Raw genomic sequence first — 18,656 nt, forward strand, 5'->3', positions numbered from 1 at the left:
TGGGTTGCGAGCCTGAATTTTGTTTCTTGTGTTTGGATTTGTGGTGACTTTATCTTTTGTAGACTTAGTAACTCTTTATATCTATCGGGCTTACAAGGTCTATTTAATTTTCATTTAAACATATGCATTAGTGTATGCGATAGGCTTATAGGGGTCAGTTAAGTTTAGCTTAGGTTTACTTAGATTTACATTCGGTATGCTTTCTTTCATATCCACTTTGACTTATGTCTGTTTCTAGATTCTATCTTTTCATATTGTTTTTACCTTTCTTGCTGAGTCGACATGTGATGTCTACAAAGTACCAATTTTTTATACTCATGCTACAATATTAATTTGTTTCATCATGCAGGTCCTAGTACCAGCTAGCAGCGGTGATTGTTTGTGCAATTAGAAGAATTAGGGATTTGGAGATGAGTGTGCGCACTTGGACCAATTAGTCATAATGTTTGTGCTAATGAAGCACTTGTTAGCTTTTCCAACAAGTGCAATTATTTCCTTTGGACCAATTAGTCATAATGTTTTCTATTCCTACTTTGTTGCTATTATTTTTGTTGACATTTGTTCTTTGTTTTAATGTGGATAACTTGTTATGAAAATTAAATTATGTGCCAGCCATTAATTAGAGCAAAAAATAGTTGATCGTCCCTTAACCTATGGTTTGTGCTCATAAAAAGGAGAGCTAGTTTTCATCTCCCTCTACAAGGATGGAACCAACCTTCGGGTTTTACCTGTTCCCACACATCCATTTAAGGCATTCCAACTTGGTGGGACCAACAAAGAATGTGGTCCAATTGATGGTACTGCTTCTCTCTTAGAAAGAAGCTTCTGGATCTAGCTTTCGGTATAGAAAAATCTTTGGTAGGAGTGTTACCCCTAAATGGACCCTAACGGAGGCAAAGAATCATTTAGGCTCCAATGTGGATATCAGACACCCTAAAAAAATGAGAAGCCATTTTTTTATGAAATTTAGTTATCTTTTATAGTAGAACTAGATAAAAGATGCCCGCGCAAGGCACGTGCTTTAAGTATTGAGATGCAAATAAAGAAAAGACTATTAAGCCTAATATTAACATATTTATGTTTTACCATATGTTACATTTAGTTTGTGGAACATTATACTGAGAGCTTGCTAGAAAGGTGATGCTTATCGTGACCAACCACACTATCCTACGATATGAGTGTCTACGATCGTCGATAATATAGTAACCCAACCGAGGGTTAGGGTAATGCCTCAAGGGAGCGGTTTTGAAAATTAATAACCAATTAGAATTTCATTCAAATCCTCGTAGGTAATGCTCTTGGTCTGCCTTTAATCAGTTTATCAGCCTAAGGCTTCGCTCTATTACCAGGAGTGGAGAGAAAGCGAAAGAGGAAAGGTGTTTTCCCATTCGATTGATCGATTCAGAGTCCCGAACCGAAGCCCAAGCCCATACTCTGACTAAGAAAGACTTTTGGGCATTGCTTGGGTCGAGCTAGGGGCAAAAGCTAAGGAAGGTTGTTTCCAAGATACATTTGCGATAAAAGACATTGTAAATTAAAGAGGGTGACACAAAAGTGTCAAATATCAAAGGGGTTTTTGTAACAAGTACTAAAACAGCAAAATAAACAAGAAAATGAAGTTTGGGGAAAGGTTTTTGGGATGTGACCGCAATACAAGTTGAGATAAATTGTTGGGTACATGCTTTCGATAGGTCATTTGCAAAATAATAGTGACTAAGCTAAGCTTTAAATGGAAATAAGTTCCCTCTCAGGCAACTTACCCCGTTTCAAATGAGTTCCTCTTGGACACCCATTTGCCGCATGAAGACCAGCCTACGCCTTACCCCACTCACTCTCTCAAGCTCAATGTTAGGATATGGGACTAGGGCTCATCCTCTCGGGCGGAACCTCATGTCGACCAACTCATTAGGCCATCAGTCTAGTGGTTTTGGTTTCGCGACCTCCCTCTCGGGAAAGCCGAAAACACATGGGTGGCTTTGTATTTGCAACTACAAACCCTTTAGATTAAACCAAAACCACTAGGTGAAATCACCATTAAAATACATTTAACCTATCAGCAAGCAAGACCCAACAAGAATATCAACCCATATTTGCTAAATCACACCCCAAGAATGGGGGATTTTAGCCACACATCAAGAAATAAGAAATTATACCCAACATGAGAATGAAATCAACTGGGTATGAGAAACTAAACCGTGAATAAACCAAAGGAAAATGAATAGAGAAGACCAACTTCCAACTTGGGGAAGAAGAACTCCTTTCGTCAAGTCTCCACAAAACCCTCTCCAAACTTGAGAGAAATATATCAGCTAGAATATGTTTTAAAGTGAAAATAATAATAATAATTGTTCCACTCCAAAAATCTCTTTCTAACTAGTATTTATAGTTTTCATAGATTGTTGTGCGGAGGATTGTTCGGCGACATCAGACGAGATCACCGATAAAATTGGCGATCCGCCCTTTGGTAAGCTCATCACCTTCAGTGTCTTGCCTTTTGCATCCTCGCATTCTGAATCATTGGGCGGTACATTACTGCTTTGCGAAACTGATCGGCGACTCGCCGACTGCTCTTTTCCTTGCCTTTTGATCCATTTCCTTCAAGGATTCGCATATTGGAACAAAGGGTGGTTCATGTCATTTCGGCAGCTCGCCAAGTTGAACTCGGCGACCTGCAGGATTCTATTTCTTGTTCGTTTTAGCCCTATTTGCTCCATTTTGTGCCTAAGTGTCCATGCTTCCACTAAAACGTCGAATAACTGAAACTTCATCATTTTAATCAGGTATTGAGATAAAACAAGCATTCAAGGACACAATTTCTATTAAAATAAAGCCCTAAATGATTCCAATTTGTGGACTCATCAAAAGGCTACAACATATTATAGTATTTTTTAATTTATCTGCTAAGCCTGAGGCTGTGGAAGCAGCACCACAAATTTCTTATTCGAAGGTCCACCCATAGTTTGACTACCTGAGAAGTGGAAGGAGTCGATCTCTAATAAAATAACAATGTAACTGTTATAATAAGTGTTGCTAAATGACATAGGAAGAAACAAATGGCTTTACAACATAAATGTTATGAAACTAAAGTTCCAAAATGATGTATGTGTTAGTTGCGTATTTCACCATTGGTAATGCTTAAATGCGACAAAAAAGGTGTTGGAATCAAGAAATTAAACCCAGCTCCAGGAGAAGATGCTAGATGAGTCGACTACATATATATTATGATATAATATGAGACTTAAATGGAATAAAATATTGAGATTTGAGACTTAAGATTGAGACTTGAAAGAATATAAAAAATAGATGAGAAAATATATGATTTTGTAAGAAATAATAAGGGATAGAGGGGTATTTATAATATTAAAAGTGGGTTAAAGTGTATTTATAATAACTTGAGGGTTTAAAGTAATTTATTAAAAGTAGGGGTGGTAGGGGGTGTTGGTAGGGGGGAAAAACTGTCAAAAAATCCGTTGGGGGGGCCCACTAGCCGTTGCCCAACAGATAGAATTTTTTTTTAAAATATATATATATATTGTTAGGGGATCCCGCGAACCGGCCGGTTCATCCGGGCCGGGTCGACCGGGACCAACGGGTGAACCGGACCGGGTCCGGCGAGCCGGTTCTCGGATCGGTCGCGGGCCGACCCGGTCCCCCTTCCAGTCCTAGGATAAGTTCAACAATAGTGTAGTAGTTACCTTCTCCACAATTTTGAAATGTTTGTTACAAGGTAGCCAATAGAAATAGGACAGCTATAAGCATATGATTGGTTTTATTGTTTTAGTTTCGATTATAAATTCTTGTACAAAGCATGATCAGAAATACAACAAATATTTTCCATCGTATTCCTTTTTTTTCTTCAAGAAGGCAATAGCTTTGAACAAATGCATAGAAATGCTAATCCATTTCTTATAAAATAAAATCATTGAGACAATAGAAAATTAGACGTCATAGCAATAACAATACCAGTTATAGAAGTTAGAAAAATAAGAACTATAATAGTAAAGTTGAAAGATTCAAAGGGTTTGTTGGTAAATTTCAGAAGTATGAACTATTAGAGAGCAAAGAAGTCAAGAAGAATATCGGTAGAAGGACATTTTTATTGATGTCTTCAGATTACATTTATAAGACTAGAATAAAAAACAGAAAGCAGTAAACCCACGACTAGAAGATTCCTAATTCACTAACTTACTCCTAAATAATAGGAATAGATGGCTAACAACAAATTGACTAAGTCTTATCTAATATAAAGCAGTAAAAGTAAAATTAATTGCAGTTGATAAAGCAAATTCCTATCACTCCTCCTTGCTTTGGAAACTTTATACTCCAATTTTCTATCTGAGATGTTGAAACTTACTGACTGGTAAAGGCTTAGTGAATATATCAGCCAATTGTTCTTCCGACTTGCAGTAGACAAGAGCTATATCTCCATCTTTTTGCACTTCTCTTAAGTAAAAGAACTTGATTTTGAAGTGCTTAGTTCTTCCATGAAACACAAGATTGTTAGATATAGCTATTGCTTCTTCATTATCCACGAACACTTTGATGCCTCCTGTTGGTTCCATATGCAAATCAACCAGAATTTTCTTCAGCAATAATGCTTGATTTACTGCTGCTGCAGCTGCCACAAACTCAGCTTCGACAGTAGATTGAGCTATAATATCTTGTTTCTTACAGCCCCTGAGAAAATTCTAGAACCAAGACTAACATAGTACCGTGAGGCACTCTTTGCATCATGCTTGGGACCAACCCAATCAATGTCGGAATACCCACAAAGATTCACAGGTTGACTCTTCTGAAACTTGACTCCATAGGTGATGGTTCCTTTGATATATCACACAATTCTTTTGGCTTCCTGCAAATGTATTTAACTAGGACAATGCAGAACCTTGACAAAACACTTACAACATACAATATATTGGGTCTTGTTGCTCTAAGAAGCATTAAACACCCAATGAAACTTCTGACGTATGTCTCATCCCCCTTTTCGGCTCTATCATCTTTACTTAGTTTCTCTTTTTGGTTCATGGGAGTACTAATCTCTTTGCATTTTTCCATTTTGAATTTCTTGAGAATTTCCTTTGTGTACTTTTTCTGGCAAACGAAAAACTCATATTTTCCTTGTGTAATCTTCATTCCAAGGAAATATGTCATAAGACGAAGATCAGACATTTCCAAAGTTTGCGTCATATCTTGCTTGAACTCATCAATTAGTTTCTCACTGTTCCCTGTAATAAAAAGGTCATCCATATATAGAGAGAAAAAGAATCACACTGCCATTATGTTTAACATATAGTGTGAATTCTGAAGGACTCTTTTCAAAATCGAGACCGAGCAAATAATCATCTATTCGACTATACCAAGCTCTTGGTGCCTGTTTTAAGCCATAAAGAGTTTTATCTAGTCGATAGACTTTATCTTCTATTCCATCTATAACAAACCCTTCAGATTGCTCAACATAAATTTCTTCTTTAAGAATGCCATTAAGAAATGTTTATTTGACATCCATCTGATGCATTTTCCATCCACGTTGTGCAAAACTAGTTATAAGTAATCTCATCGTGTCGAGCCTAACGATTGGAGAAAAAGTATCAGAATGATCTACACGAAAAATCTATGCATAACCCTTCACTACAAGCCCTGGTTTATGCTTATTGATTGAATCATCAACATTTAGCTTGGTTCGGAACTCCCATTTTATCCCAATTACTTTTCTGCCTTGAGGTTTCTCAACAAGCTGTCACGTATCATTTTTTTCGATCATAAACAGCTCCTCCTCCATTGCATTTCTCTACTTGGAGTCTTTGAGAGCATCTTTAGGGTTAACAGGTTCACGAATCGCAACATTACATCTCTTATATATATAGGAGAGCAATTGAGTTCCCCTAACTGGTGGATCATCGTCCATTTCATTTAACCATGAGCTTGTTTTCTATATGGAATTCCTTGAGTCATCCCAATCCCATTCTTCATTCTCCATGAAGTGCACATCTCTGCTGATAACTGTCTTCTCACCTTCGGGTTGAAAGATGTTGTACACTTTTGAAACATTACTGTACCCAATAAAAATGCCCGGGGCAGCTTTCTTATCTAGTTTATCCCGTTTGACCTGAGGTAAATACGGAAAATAAAGACAACCAAACAGTTTAAGAAAATTTAGCGGAGGCTTGTATCCATACCATGCTTCAAAAGGAGTTTGATCATTCACAGATTTTGAGGGAAGTCAATTTTGTAGGAACACAACTATATTTGTTGCCTCTACCCAAAACATCTTTGGCAAATTCTTTTTGTGCAACATACATCTTGCCATCTCCATGATAAATCTGTTTCTTCTCTCACTTACTCCATTTTGTTCTGGAGTATAAGGAGCAGTAAGTTGACGTTCAAACCCTGCCTCTTCACAAAATAGACCAAACTAATGAGAAGTGTACTCCTTGCCATTGTCAGATCGTAAGATCTGAATTTTGCAGCAACTTTCATTTTCCAACATCGCTTTCAACTTCCAAAAATGATCTTAACCTCCATTTATACTTTAAAAAATAACATAATAAAGACTACCTTTAAGTGAATGAATACTTTGGGGTCCTCCAATATCGGTGTGAACCAGTTGCAACTTTCTTGTTGCTCTCCAAGTTTCCTTTGGGAATGGAATTCTACTTTGTTTTCCAAATTGACAAGCCTGACAATTTTTAGAATTCTCTTCCAGTTTAGAAAGGTTCTCGAATATCACCAATTCTTGCATTTTGAGAAGCCCTTGATAATGATAGTGTCCGAGTCTCTTATGGCATAACTCAAAAGCATTTTCTCTTGCCGAATACACCACTTGTTCTTCCTCCAATGGATTTAATGAGAAACTTATGCCTCTCATTTTGACTTTAAACAAGTCATGTCCTTAGGATTCCTTTATCAATACATTTTTATCTTTGAAATATAATTTGAAACCTTTTTCTAACAATTGACCAACACTTAACAAGTTCTGATCTAAATTTGGTACATAAAGAACATCAAAATTTGCTTTAGTACCTGATTGTGTTTTGATTGTAATAGTTCCCATTCCTTTTGCTGGAATATAACCGCGATGACCTATTCTGACTTTTGTAACTCCAATAGGCTTCAAGTCTTTAAAGAGCTCTTTGTAATGAGTCATATGGTTTGTGCATCCACTATCAATCAGCCAAGCCTCAGTTGAAGCATTGCTTGCAAAACACGATGCCAAAAAGAGTTGATCCCCTTCCTGTTGATTAGCAACATGGGAGTATGCGTGTTGCTGCTGCAATTTATTCTTGCAGATAATTGCTTCATGCCCGAGTTGGTTGCACTTACTGCATTTAGCATCTGGCCTTTTCCAACACTTATACGACACGAGCCCATTCTTTCCACAATGCTTACAAGCAGGATAGTTTCCTTTGAAGCTACCTGCTTTGCTTTTGTTGCTGTAGCGAGCTGCTCCTTCTTCATTTTTTGGCTGGTTCTTCTTATTGTTTTTCTTTTTGTATCCTCCACTGTTTTCATGTTTGGACACTAATATTCCCTCTTCTCTCATAACCCTTCTTTGTTCTTGAGCCTGCAAGGAATTTAATAATTCCGCCAAAGTGATTTTTGACAAATCCTTGGTGTTCTCCAAATTGGTAATGGTGGCTTCAAATCTTTCAGTTATAGTAACCAGGATCTTTTCAACAATCCGCGAGTGTTTAAACTCAGAACCAAGTATACTTACTCTGTTTTCTATGCTCATAAGCATGTCAGAGTATTCTTTGATGCTTCCGATTCTTTCATCTTCTGTAACTTAAAGTCTCTAATGAGATTCAACCCTTGCATATCTTTGATATGATCATCTCCTTCATATTCTGCCTCGAGCTAATCCCAGATGGCTTTTGCTGATTTTAGAGACACTAGTTTTTTTGACACGTGTATTCCACGTGATTAATAATTCAGAAAATATATTTTATAGTAAATAGTATTGCTTATTTAGGCGATGATTTTAATACTAAGCTTAGCACAAAATAATATTGCAGATTATTTTGCGAATGTTCAATGTGGATCGTCATATATATCTCTAATTCATGCAACCTATGAAGATCAACAATGAGAAATTTTATTAGTTAAATGCAATAATTTATATATTTATTTCAATTTGATGAAGTTCAATCGTCTAATTAGTCATATCTCACTAATATTACCTTACACACGATAATTGTTGTTTATTTTCCTTGTCATCTAACCAGATGTTTCCACGTGTATTCCACATTAAACTGTTTAGATGGCATATGAACATGTGAAAAGAACAACTACATTTTATAAGTTATCACATAATAAATAATGTATTGTTGTTCGCTCTCATACTTGACTTCTCGTTTGACTGTGTACATAAATCAAAGAGAGTTATCTTACTATCCATAGTTAACAAAAAGGTTTTCTTTTTTTTTTACCAGAAAAAACAAAAAATTAAAATTAAAGAATATATTTTATGTGTGAATTCATATATATAATTGCATGTACATCTTACATCCAAAAAAGATATAATTCATATACTCGTAAATTATTTCAATTTGTTCAACCAAGTATGATTCATCAAAGGAAAAATTACAATACCATGTTATCACATTTATATGAGGGGTGTAATATTATGAAAAATTATTGGTCAAAAGTTAATATAACGAAAGATGAAAGAAAGAAATTAATGTAATAACTATTGAATTAATAATATTATACCTAAGAATGTTAAAGAATTAATGTGCAATAGCTGAATTTCTATTAAATTATATACGTACATAAATAAATAGGACTTTTAATTACTGTTTCTATTTTTTTAGTTATTAGATTTTAATTTAGTTTAGGAAAAAATGTAAATATTTATTCCATATTACTGAATATAAAATTTATTTTTTAAACGATAGAAATTATTGTTGTGAGTGTTTTTTTAAAAAAAATAAATAACTTGGAACATTTTAAAATAATATATTTTGAACTTAGAAGATCTTGTTAACTTGATAATACATTTATGAAATATATGATACTTTAATTTAAGTACAAATACCTACCAAAATGTAAATATATATTTTCATTAATGAAAATATTTATCTCATAAAAAGTAGCTATTAAATAAATAATAAAAATTTCTACTTGCGTTATTACAAGTCATATGAATTTCTCTTTGTCTAAAATACTTAAATATCAAGAAATAGTGAATAGTAAAACAAAAGGGCAATGTTTATATAGTAATAACAATTTTGAAGCAAACTTCCTGATAATCTAAATCACAGAAGTAGTATTGATAAATAAATTACCTCAAGTACTCGAAGTTATGAATTATACCCTCTTAGGATAGAACGATATATACTTCATCTGAATAGTGTCCCATATTCTGTTAAACTTCTACATTTATTTCAATTTTATTAGGTTCAATCATGTAATTAGTCTTAGCTCACTAATAGTACTTTATAGAAAATATTTGTTTTGTATTTTTCTTGTCATCTAACCAAATGTGCTTTGCATGTGTATTGTACGTTAAATTGTATAGATGTCATATGAGCATGTGAAGAGAATAACTATATTTTCTATGTTCACATTTGTTGCGAGTTTGTTTCTTTTAAAAAAAGAACTCAGAACATTTTCAAATAATATATTTTCAAGGTAGAAGATCTCATTCACTTAATAGTTTAATTTAAATACAAATACCTACCCATTTGTGACATATATAATACTTTAATTTGTGACATATATAATACTTTAATTTAAATACAAATACCTACCCAAATATAAATATATATTTGCAATAATGAAAATATTTTGTCTTGTAAAATTAGCTATTAAATAAATAATAAAAATTAAACTAATACAAACTTCAATTGGCGTTATTACAAGTCATATGAACTTTTCTTCATCTAAAATACTGAAATATTAAGAAATAGTAAATAAGTAAAACAAAAGGGCAATGCTTATATAGTAATAACTCTTTTGAAACAAACTTCCTGGGAGTCTAAATCACATAAGTAACATTGATAAATAAAGTCATTCTTTTGTCTTGAGCATAAAAAACAAATCGTGACAATTCTCTAAATTTTGGAAAAAGAAATTAAGAAAAATATATCTACATCACAAGAGAAATTCTTAACAAAAACAAATGACTTTAAACTACATCATGTTAACTTCATATATTGGAACATTACATACTAATGTGGATATTAAGCAAAAAAATAATTATTATATCATTAAAATTATATTATTTTCCCCAAGTACTTGAGGTTATGGAATAAACCCTCTTAGGATAGAATGACTTACTTCATCAGAATAGTGGTACCGCATATTCCGCTTAACTTCGAACTTCACTCAAACGACAATAAATTACACAAGGAATTTCAAAATGCAAGAAGAAGAAGAGTAGAAGATTTGAAAAAATTATGGTTGGAAAATGAGACGAAGTCTCTCTATTTATAGTCAACAAAGGATAGTATGAACAAATGTTTTGTGTGTCTTATGTGAATGATCATGATCTTTTGGAAAAATCACAACTTATTAAGAAATTCAAAACTCTTCGGAAAAGTCACAACTCTTTGGAAAAGTCACAACTATTTGGAAAAGTCACAACTTCTTGAAAAAGTCACAACTCATTGGAAATGTCACAACTCATCGAAAAATCACAACCCTTTGAAAAAAGTAACAACTTATCGAAAAAGTCACAACTCATCGAAAAAGTCACAACCTAAGTTAGGGATATTATAGTAATTTAACATTCAAGTTAGGAGTTCATGCTTTTAAGGTAATATAGATAGATATAGATGATACGAGTGAAAATTGTTGAAGAGACTGCTGAAAAAAGACATGCATTTGCCTTAGATTTTCTGGTTTTCTTCTCCTTATTATTTTTGAGTTGAGCCATTTTTGGGTTTCCGGGTAGCGGAAGAACTTCATAGTCTTCCTCGATTGCCTCCCAAAGATTTAAAGATTCGAGATAAGCTTCCATCTTCACTGCCCACATCTAAAAAATTTCACCATTGAAGACAGGAGGTGCCATTGCCGAGAAACTTGAGTGTTCTTCCATGTTTAATCTTTTGTTGTTTCTGGTTGTGGTGCTTGAGTCACTTGAAACAATCACTCAGAGAAACACCCACATATCTTACAAGATAAAAAATCTCTAGATACCAATTGTTGGTAAATTTCAGAAGTATGAGTTATTAGAAAGAAGAGAAGTCAAGAAGAATATCGGTACAAGAACATTTTTATTGTTGTCTTCATATTACATTTATAAGACTAGAATAAAAAACATAAAGCAGAAAGCAGTAAACCCACGACTAACAGATTCCTAACTCACTAACTTACTCCTAAATAATAGGAATACATGGCTAACAACTAATTGACTAAGTATTATATAATATAAAGTAGTAAAAGTAAAATTAACTGCTGTTGAAAAAGCAAATTCTAGCAGGGTTCTTAGAAGGTTAAAATAAATTTGAAAGACCATCTCTTTTCACATATTTGTATCCTATCTCAAGAGAGAAACAAAACACAATCTAAAGGGGATAAGATTCACATTTACATAGTTGAGAACAAAAAATTGAATAATCCTTTTAGAAAAATACAAAAGTAAATGATAGGCGAAATTTCATTAACCTTCCGATAGATGCTCTCATAGCAGACCACAAAAGGCAAGATGATATAGTAATGAAAATGAAACCAAACTTACATTATAGCCAGTTAATACCAAAGGTTAGATGTCTTGTTTCTGAAAAAGAAATACTAGAAGTTACGAGAGGTGAAACTTCTTTCATCTTTCCATACATGTTCTCATACCAGAGTCATGCTAGACTTGATATCTCTGTCTCTTCCGATCAATGGAATATTGGGTGGAATGCCACTTATTCTAGGGTCAATTTTCTTCTTCCTACTTTGTATATTTTTAAAGAATTTTTAATATCTTTATGTTACTTTAGGTTTTCTAACTGATGAATGTTGAAGGAAAGTTGCCCTTAAGAAGGTGCCATTTGGTAACTTCGAGCTAGAAAGTGTTAGATAGATGGCACGAGAAATTATGATCCTCTGCAAGGTTGATCACCCCAATATCATCAAATTAGAGGGTCTAACTACCTCCAGATTGTCTTGTAGCATGTATCTTGTGTTTGAAGATATGGAACATGATATTTTAGGAATCATGTCATGTTCAAAAGTTCTGTTCGCGGGCGAAACTCGCGAAAAAGATATTAAGAATGATGCATATATGGTGATGGTTCAGGTAGGAAAAGCAAAAGAGAACAACTACTTGTTCACATGTGAAACTCGTGAAAAAGTGATAGTTATAAACAAAAAGCTAACAGGAAGTATCCCTGCAAGCATAGGAGAGTGTTCTTACTTGACAACTTTAAACCTTAGGAACAACGATTTGTCTGGCTCAGTCATTGCACTTAAATGAAGATGAACTCTCTGGAGGGGTTTTCTTTTTCTTTGAGGAAGGAAGCCACTTTAAATGAGAAGGAGAATTCTACCAAATCGAGAATAAAGAAGGCAAGTTCCATTAATATCATTAGATAAGTAGGCTATTCTATGTCTTTTGATGAATTCGATTGGAAGAACATACAAGGTATAGTGAAGAACCTAGACAATCAGGTTACAACCCAAAACCAAATGAACCAGACAAAATTGAAAGAAATAACACAACAATTAAACAAAAGCTTCACTAACAAACATCCTAAAACAAAAACATAAATTTTAATAATATAGGAGGCTTAAATATCCTAGTTGGAAAGCAATCAGTTGCGTCTATGTTTGGTCTCTTATTGGTCTTATCTTCTACGTCAAATGAATACTCTTACAGGTTTCACCGACAGGTATTTCCGATCAGCTAATTACAGTAAAATCAACCCATGACTAAATCAGCCAAAAAAAAAACACTGAAATGTGCTTTGAAAATCAAGCAGATGACTTCTCAAAAGTCTACACAAAGTTGTTTCGTCAAACTTTGTTAAATGCAGTGTGTCCTACGTAAAAAAAAAATCGACATAGTTAACCCAAGCATAACTAATAATCTTAAAAAATGCAGTAAAGCCTAGGGATCTTCAATTTATCAAAATATAAGTAATTGTGTACTTTATTATATTTACCCTGTGATGGGTTGTTCTTCTAACTGTTTCTCTGTTTGTATAAAACTAAGATTTCTAGAATAGAAGATGTGGAAGGTGGTGGAACTATGTTTTTGGAATAGAAGATGGAAGGCAGTGGACCTTTGAAACACGCGGCAAACACAATCACTAAAATATAAACTAAATAAAAATTAACTTCAAGTAGAAGGTGATAATTTATAGCAAAGAGAACATTGAAAAACATATAAATCCAACATATCCAGCAAAAAATGCACCTCCGGTAAGGAAGATTTGCAAATCTTAATTGCAATAGTTCAGATTGAAAGGAAAACCCACAATATTCATGAAAGAAAATGGGGGGTACCTTTTCCTTGTTCTTGAAAAGATTAGACCTCTCTTGAACATAAGAATAAGATTTTTGGAATGGAAGATGTGGAAGGCGGTGGATCTACATTTTTTGAATTGAAGATGTGGAAGGCGGTGGACCTTTGAAATACGGGGAAAGCACAAATACTAACAAATCAACTAAACAAAAATTACACCTTAAATAGAAGAAGGAGAACATTAAAAAACATATCAATCCAACAAATTCAGAAAAAATGCACTTCTAGTAAGTAAGGTTTGCAAATATAAATAGCAACACTTCAGATTGAATGGAAAACCAAAAATATTCATTAAAGAAAAAGGGGGAAAGAGGTGTACATTTTCCTTGTTATTGAAAGGAGTAGACCTCTCTAGAATATAAAACAAAGATTTTTGGAATGGAGATGTGGAAGGCGGTGGATCTAACTTTTTGGAATAGAAGATGTGAAAGGCAGTGGACCTTTGAAACACACGGAAAGCACAAACACTAACAAATTAACTAAATAAAAATTAACTTTAAATATAAGGTTGTAATTTACAGAAAAGAGAACATTGAAAAACATATAAATCCAACAAAAAACCGCACCTCCGGTAAGGAAGATTTGCAAATCTAAATAGCAACACTTCAGATTGAAGGGAAAACCCATAATATTCATGAAAGAAAATGGGGGAAAGAGGTGTACCTTTTCCATGTTGTTGGAAAAAGTAGATCTCTGTAGAATATAAAACTAAGACTTTTGGAATGGAATATGTGGAAGGCGGAGGATCTACATTTTTGGAAAAGCAGATGCGGAAGGTGGTGAATCTTCGAAAGACGCGGCAAGAACAAACTCTAACAAATCAACTAAATAAAATTTAACTTTAAGTAGAAGGTGGTAATTTATAAGGAAAAATAACATTGAAAAACATATAAATCCAGCAAAAAACGCACATCCAGTAAGGAAGATTTGCAAATCTGAAAAGCAACACTTTAGATTGAAAGGAAAACCAACAATATTCATGAAAGAAAACGGGGGAAAGAGGTGTACCGTTTCCTTAATGTTGGAAGGACTAGACCTCTCTGAAACATAAAACTAATATTTCTAGAATGGAAGATGTGGAAGGCGGAGAATCTAAATTTTTGGAGTAGAAGATCTGGAAGGCAGTGGACCTTTGAGACACGCGGCAAGCACAAACACTAACAAATCAACTAAATAAAAATTAACTTCAAGTATAAGCTTGTAATTTATAGCAAAGAGGACATTGAAAAAAATATAAATCCTACTAATCCAACAAAAAACACACCTCCGATAAAGAAGATTTGCAAATCTTAATTGCAAAAATTCAGATTGAACGGAAACCCCACAATATTCATGAAAGAAAACAGGGGATATAGGTGTACCATTTCATTCTTATTGGAAGAAGTAGACCTCTCTGGAACATAAAACTAAGATTTCTGGAATGGAACATGTGGAAGGCAGGGGATCTACATTTTTGAAATAGAAGATGTGGAAGGCAGTGGACCTTCGAAACACACAGCAAGCACCAATACAAACAAATCAACTAAATAAAAAGTAGCTTTAAGTAGAAGGTGGTAATTTATAGCAAAGAGAACATAGAAAAACATATAAATCCAACAAATCCTGCAAAAAACACACCTCCATAAGTAAGATTTGCAAATCTAAATAGCAACACTTCAGACTAAAAGGAAAACCAACGATATCCATGAAAGAAAATGGAGGAAAGAGGTGTACCTTTGCCTTGTTCTTCGAAGGAGTAGACCTATCTAGAACATAAAACTAAGATTTTTGGAAAGGAAGTGTGGAAGGCAGTGGATCAATTTTTTTTAAATAGAAGATGCAGAAGGCGGTGGACCTTTGAAACACGCGGCAAGCACAAACACTAACAAATCAACTAAATAAAAATTAACTTTTAGAATGAGGTGGTAATTTATAAAAAGGTGAACATTAAAAAACATATAAATCCTAAAAATCCCGCAAAAAAAGCATCTTCGGTAAGGAAGATTTGCAAATCTAAATAGAAACACTTCAGATTGAAAGGAAAACCCACAATATTGATTAAAAAAAAAGTAAAAGAGGTGTACCATTTCATGGTTATTGGAAGGTTTCACGACCCATACCGACGTGATTGGCACCCACACTACCACTCTGGTGGGAGAACAACTACTACAACCAAACCAAGAAACTAAACCAGAAACTGAAGTATTTAAGTTACAGAAGCAAGTTAAATACTAAGGAAAGAAATAGGGAGTTCTCATAAACTCCAAACAAAAGTCTAATAACTTTACAAAAATGAGGAAATACTACCTAGAACCTGAAAGTTAATGTACCAAAACATCTAAAAATGATCCAAAAGTCTAAAAAAAAGGGTTACAACCCCAAACTAACGAATTAACAACTAACTAGAAAAGTCTAAGTTCGAAATGTGGACATAGACGGAAAGAGAACTCATGGCAGCCCGGACGAAGAAGCTCACCCTTAAATTCGAACGATCACTGATCTTCTAAACCAGGTTTGTGAATAGCCGCCTGAAGATGCCCTGTACTCAACAAAGAAAGAGCAAGTGTCGTATCAGTACACAACCATAGTGAACTGGTAGGATCACACGAGTATCCCACTAAGTGTAACATACATAAGTCAATACAAAAATATAATCACAAGCATATACTGAATATATAGAATATCAACAACATTAAGAACAACAACGCATTTCACATTTCTCAAGCTACACAATTATGTCAATTCATTGGTCCTCTCATGGAACCCAAACCAAACTAGGTAGCATACCGGAACATGGTACTCGATCCAATTTTTATGCCAAAATGTGGCAACCGATCCAATAATTGTGTTGGAACATGGCTACCGATCCAAGTTAGGGTGTCGAAACGCAACACCCGATCCATTCAACAAGTCACAATCACAATCACAAAGTACATTCTCATAATCATACAATCAAGTAATGATTTCATGGCATACCATTATTCAATATCTTCATTTACAACGAGTGTGATCAGTTATGCAACATTCACATACATATATGTATCATAATGGAGCAAGAACAAACATACATCACACAATCATAGAATCACAATCATTACCTACCTCAAAACAAGCTTGAAACCCTAAGAAACTTGATTCTTCCCTTTCCGAATTCGTTCTGGTTGTTCTTCGTCTAAAAACAATCAATATAATATGGGAATCAATAAACAATCACTAATTACCAGGATTACTAACAATTCTAACAACCGTAGATCATACCCATGGTCCCAAGTATCCAAATTAGGATTGTTTCCACTATAAATTATAGATCAAAATCCTCCCCCATCAATAATTACCCATTAGATTACGTTCTACGGATCGAAAACGGATTCGGGGACTTAAAATCTTACCTTTAGCCTTAGGAATGGTGAAAAACTATCAAGAATCACTTGGGGTTCATTCCTTAGCTCTAAAAACCGAAAAGTGCATAACAAAGATGTCTTGGGATTTATTTACGACTTTAAGTCACGTCGCTCCCACCATAGCGGTCCTCACCCTGCTACAGCGGCCCCGCCAGAGCGACCAAAATCACAGCCAAAGCGGGTTGTACGAAATAGTGAGCTATTTTAATAAATACAAGACCCCCATTTCACAACACACCTTCAACCAACGACACACAAAAATTACCGTTTACACTAAGATCAATTTCAGGAATTCTACTTGCCCGAATTCAGTTTTGTAAAGCGTACGGATTCTTTATTGATTTATCTATCTACTCATGTGATCAAATTGACAATTAGATCACCCAATTTCTACAAGATTTCCATGGACCTCACAGACTCCGATTTTGTCTAAATCTGGACTAGGTTGGAAAAATTCAAATACTACAAAAATGTTTTCCAGCCCATAATAACGGGGACATGCCATTACAATAAATACTTATTTAGCCATCACTCATCCCGGAGTGACAAAACTTTGGAAAAATAGACTAAGGAAGGAATGAAGTAGTACTTGAATTGACGAACAATTGGGGATACTTGTCTCTTATGTCCCTCTCGGTTTCCCAAGAAGCTTCCTTGACTGGACGATGCTTCCATTGAACTTTCACAGACTTAATCTCCTTGGTCCTCATCTTACGCACATCACGATCAAGAATTGCAATTGGTTCCTCCTCATTTTGGAGGTCTTTGTCTAACACAATTGAGTCTCATTTAATGATTTAATCCCCGTCACCCTAATATCTCTTCAACATGGACATATGAAATAACGGATGAACTCCCGATATGTTAGGAGTTAAATACAATCTATACGCTACCGGTCACACACATTCAAGAATCTCAAATGGACCAATGAATCTAGGACTAAGCTTGCCCTTCTTACCAAATCTCATCACCCCTTTCATAGGTGACACCTTAAAAAGAACATTCTCATCAGTCTGAAAAGTCATATCTCATACCTTATGCTTTGCATACGTTTTCTGTCTGCTCTGGGCCGCTAAAACCTTTGCTTGAATGCTCCTAACCTTATCTTGGGCATCCTTCACTAAATCCACCCCCAAAGGTTTCATATCTCCATCCTCGAACCATCCTATGGGTGATCTACATCCCCTCCCATAAAGTGCTTCAAATGGTTCCATATCAATGTTGGAGTGATGACTATTATTATAAAAGAATTCACACAAAGGTAAAAACTTATTCCAATGCCCTCCAAAATCAATCACACATTCCCTCAACATGTCTTTTAACAATTGAATAGTCCTTTCTGACTGTTCATCCGTCTGTGGATGGAAGGGTGTACTAAAAGTGATTTGTGTACCCTATTAATCATGTAATTTCCTCCAAAACTTGGAGGTAAACTGCGTACCACGATCTGAGATGATAGAAAGGGTCACCCCATGCAACCTCACTATCTCTTTCACATACACCTTAGTCAATTGTTCAGCATTGTAATTTATTCTTACTGAAATAAAATGGGCTGACTTAGTCAATATATCAACCACTACCAAAATAGAATCAAATTTTCCCAAAGTCTTGTGAAGACCAACAACAAAATCCATGGCTATCCTCTCCCACTTCTATTCCGAAATTGACATTCATTGAAGAAACCATGCAGGCCTTTGATGTTCATACTTCAGTTGTTGAAAATTTTGACACTTAGCCCCAAACTTCGTTATATTTTCCTTAATGACCGGCCACCAATAAATTCGCTTCAAATCTCGGTACATCTTGGTCACACCCGGATGAAT

General features: G+C 34.6%; 1 protein-coding gene and 1 non-coding gene across 2 annotated transcripts; one reads left to right on the forward strand and one right to left on the reverse strand.

The window, feature by feature from the left end:
• The first annotated feature begins 660 nt into the window (after positions 1-660).
• On the forward strand, positions 661-787 carry LOC125819845 (U6atac minor spliceosomal RNA). Its single transcript, XR_007442492.1, has one exon. It is a non-coding gene; the product is annotated as a U6atac minor spliceosomal RNA (small nuclear RNA).
• Positions 788-2,479: 1,692 nt separating this feature from the next.
• On the reverse strand, positions 2,480-7,738 carry LOC125819827 (uncharacterized). Its single transcript, XM_049499253.1, has 7 exons — positions 7,021-7,738; positions 6,341-6,393; positions 6,013-6,106; positions 4,949-5,225; positions 4,781-4,852; positions 4,355-4,677; positions 2,480-2,595 (listed from the first exon to the last, which is right to left on the reverse strand). The coding sequence occupies exons 1-7, from the start codon at positions 7,736-7,738 to the stop codon at positions 2,480-2,482; spliced, it is 1,653 nt and encodes a 550-aa protein (XP_049355210.1).
• Between the last annotated feature and the right edge of the window lie 10,918 nt (positions 7,739-18,656).

Source organism: Solanum verrucosum, unplaced genomic scaffold, assembly GCF_900185275.1.
Source record: "Solanum verrucosum unplaced genomic scaffold, falcon-dt-bn FXZP01000239.1, whole genome shotgun sequence".
Taxonomy (NCBI): domain Eukaryota; kingdom Viridiplantae; phylum Streptophyta; class Magnoliopsida; order Solanales; family Solanaceae; genus Solanum; species Solanum verrucosum.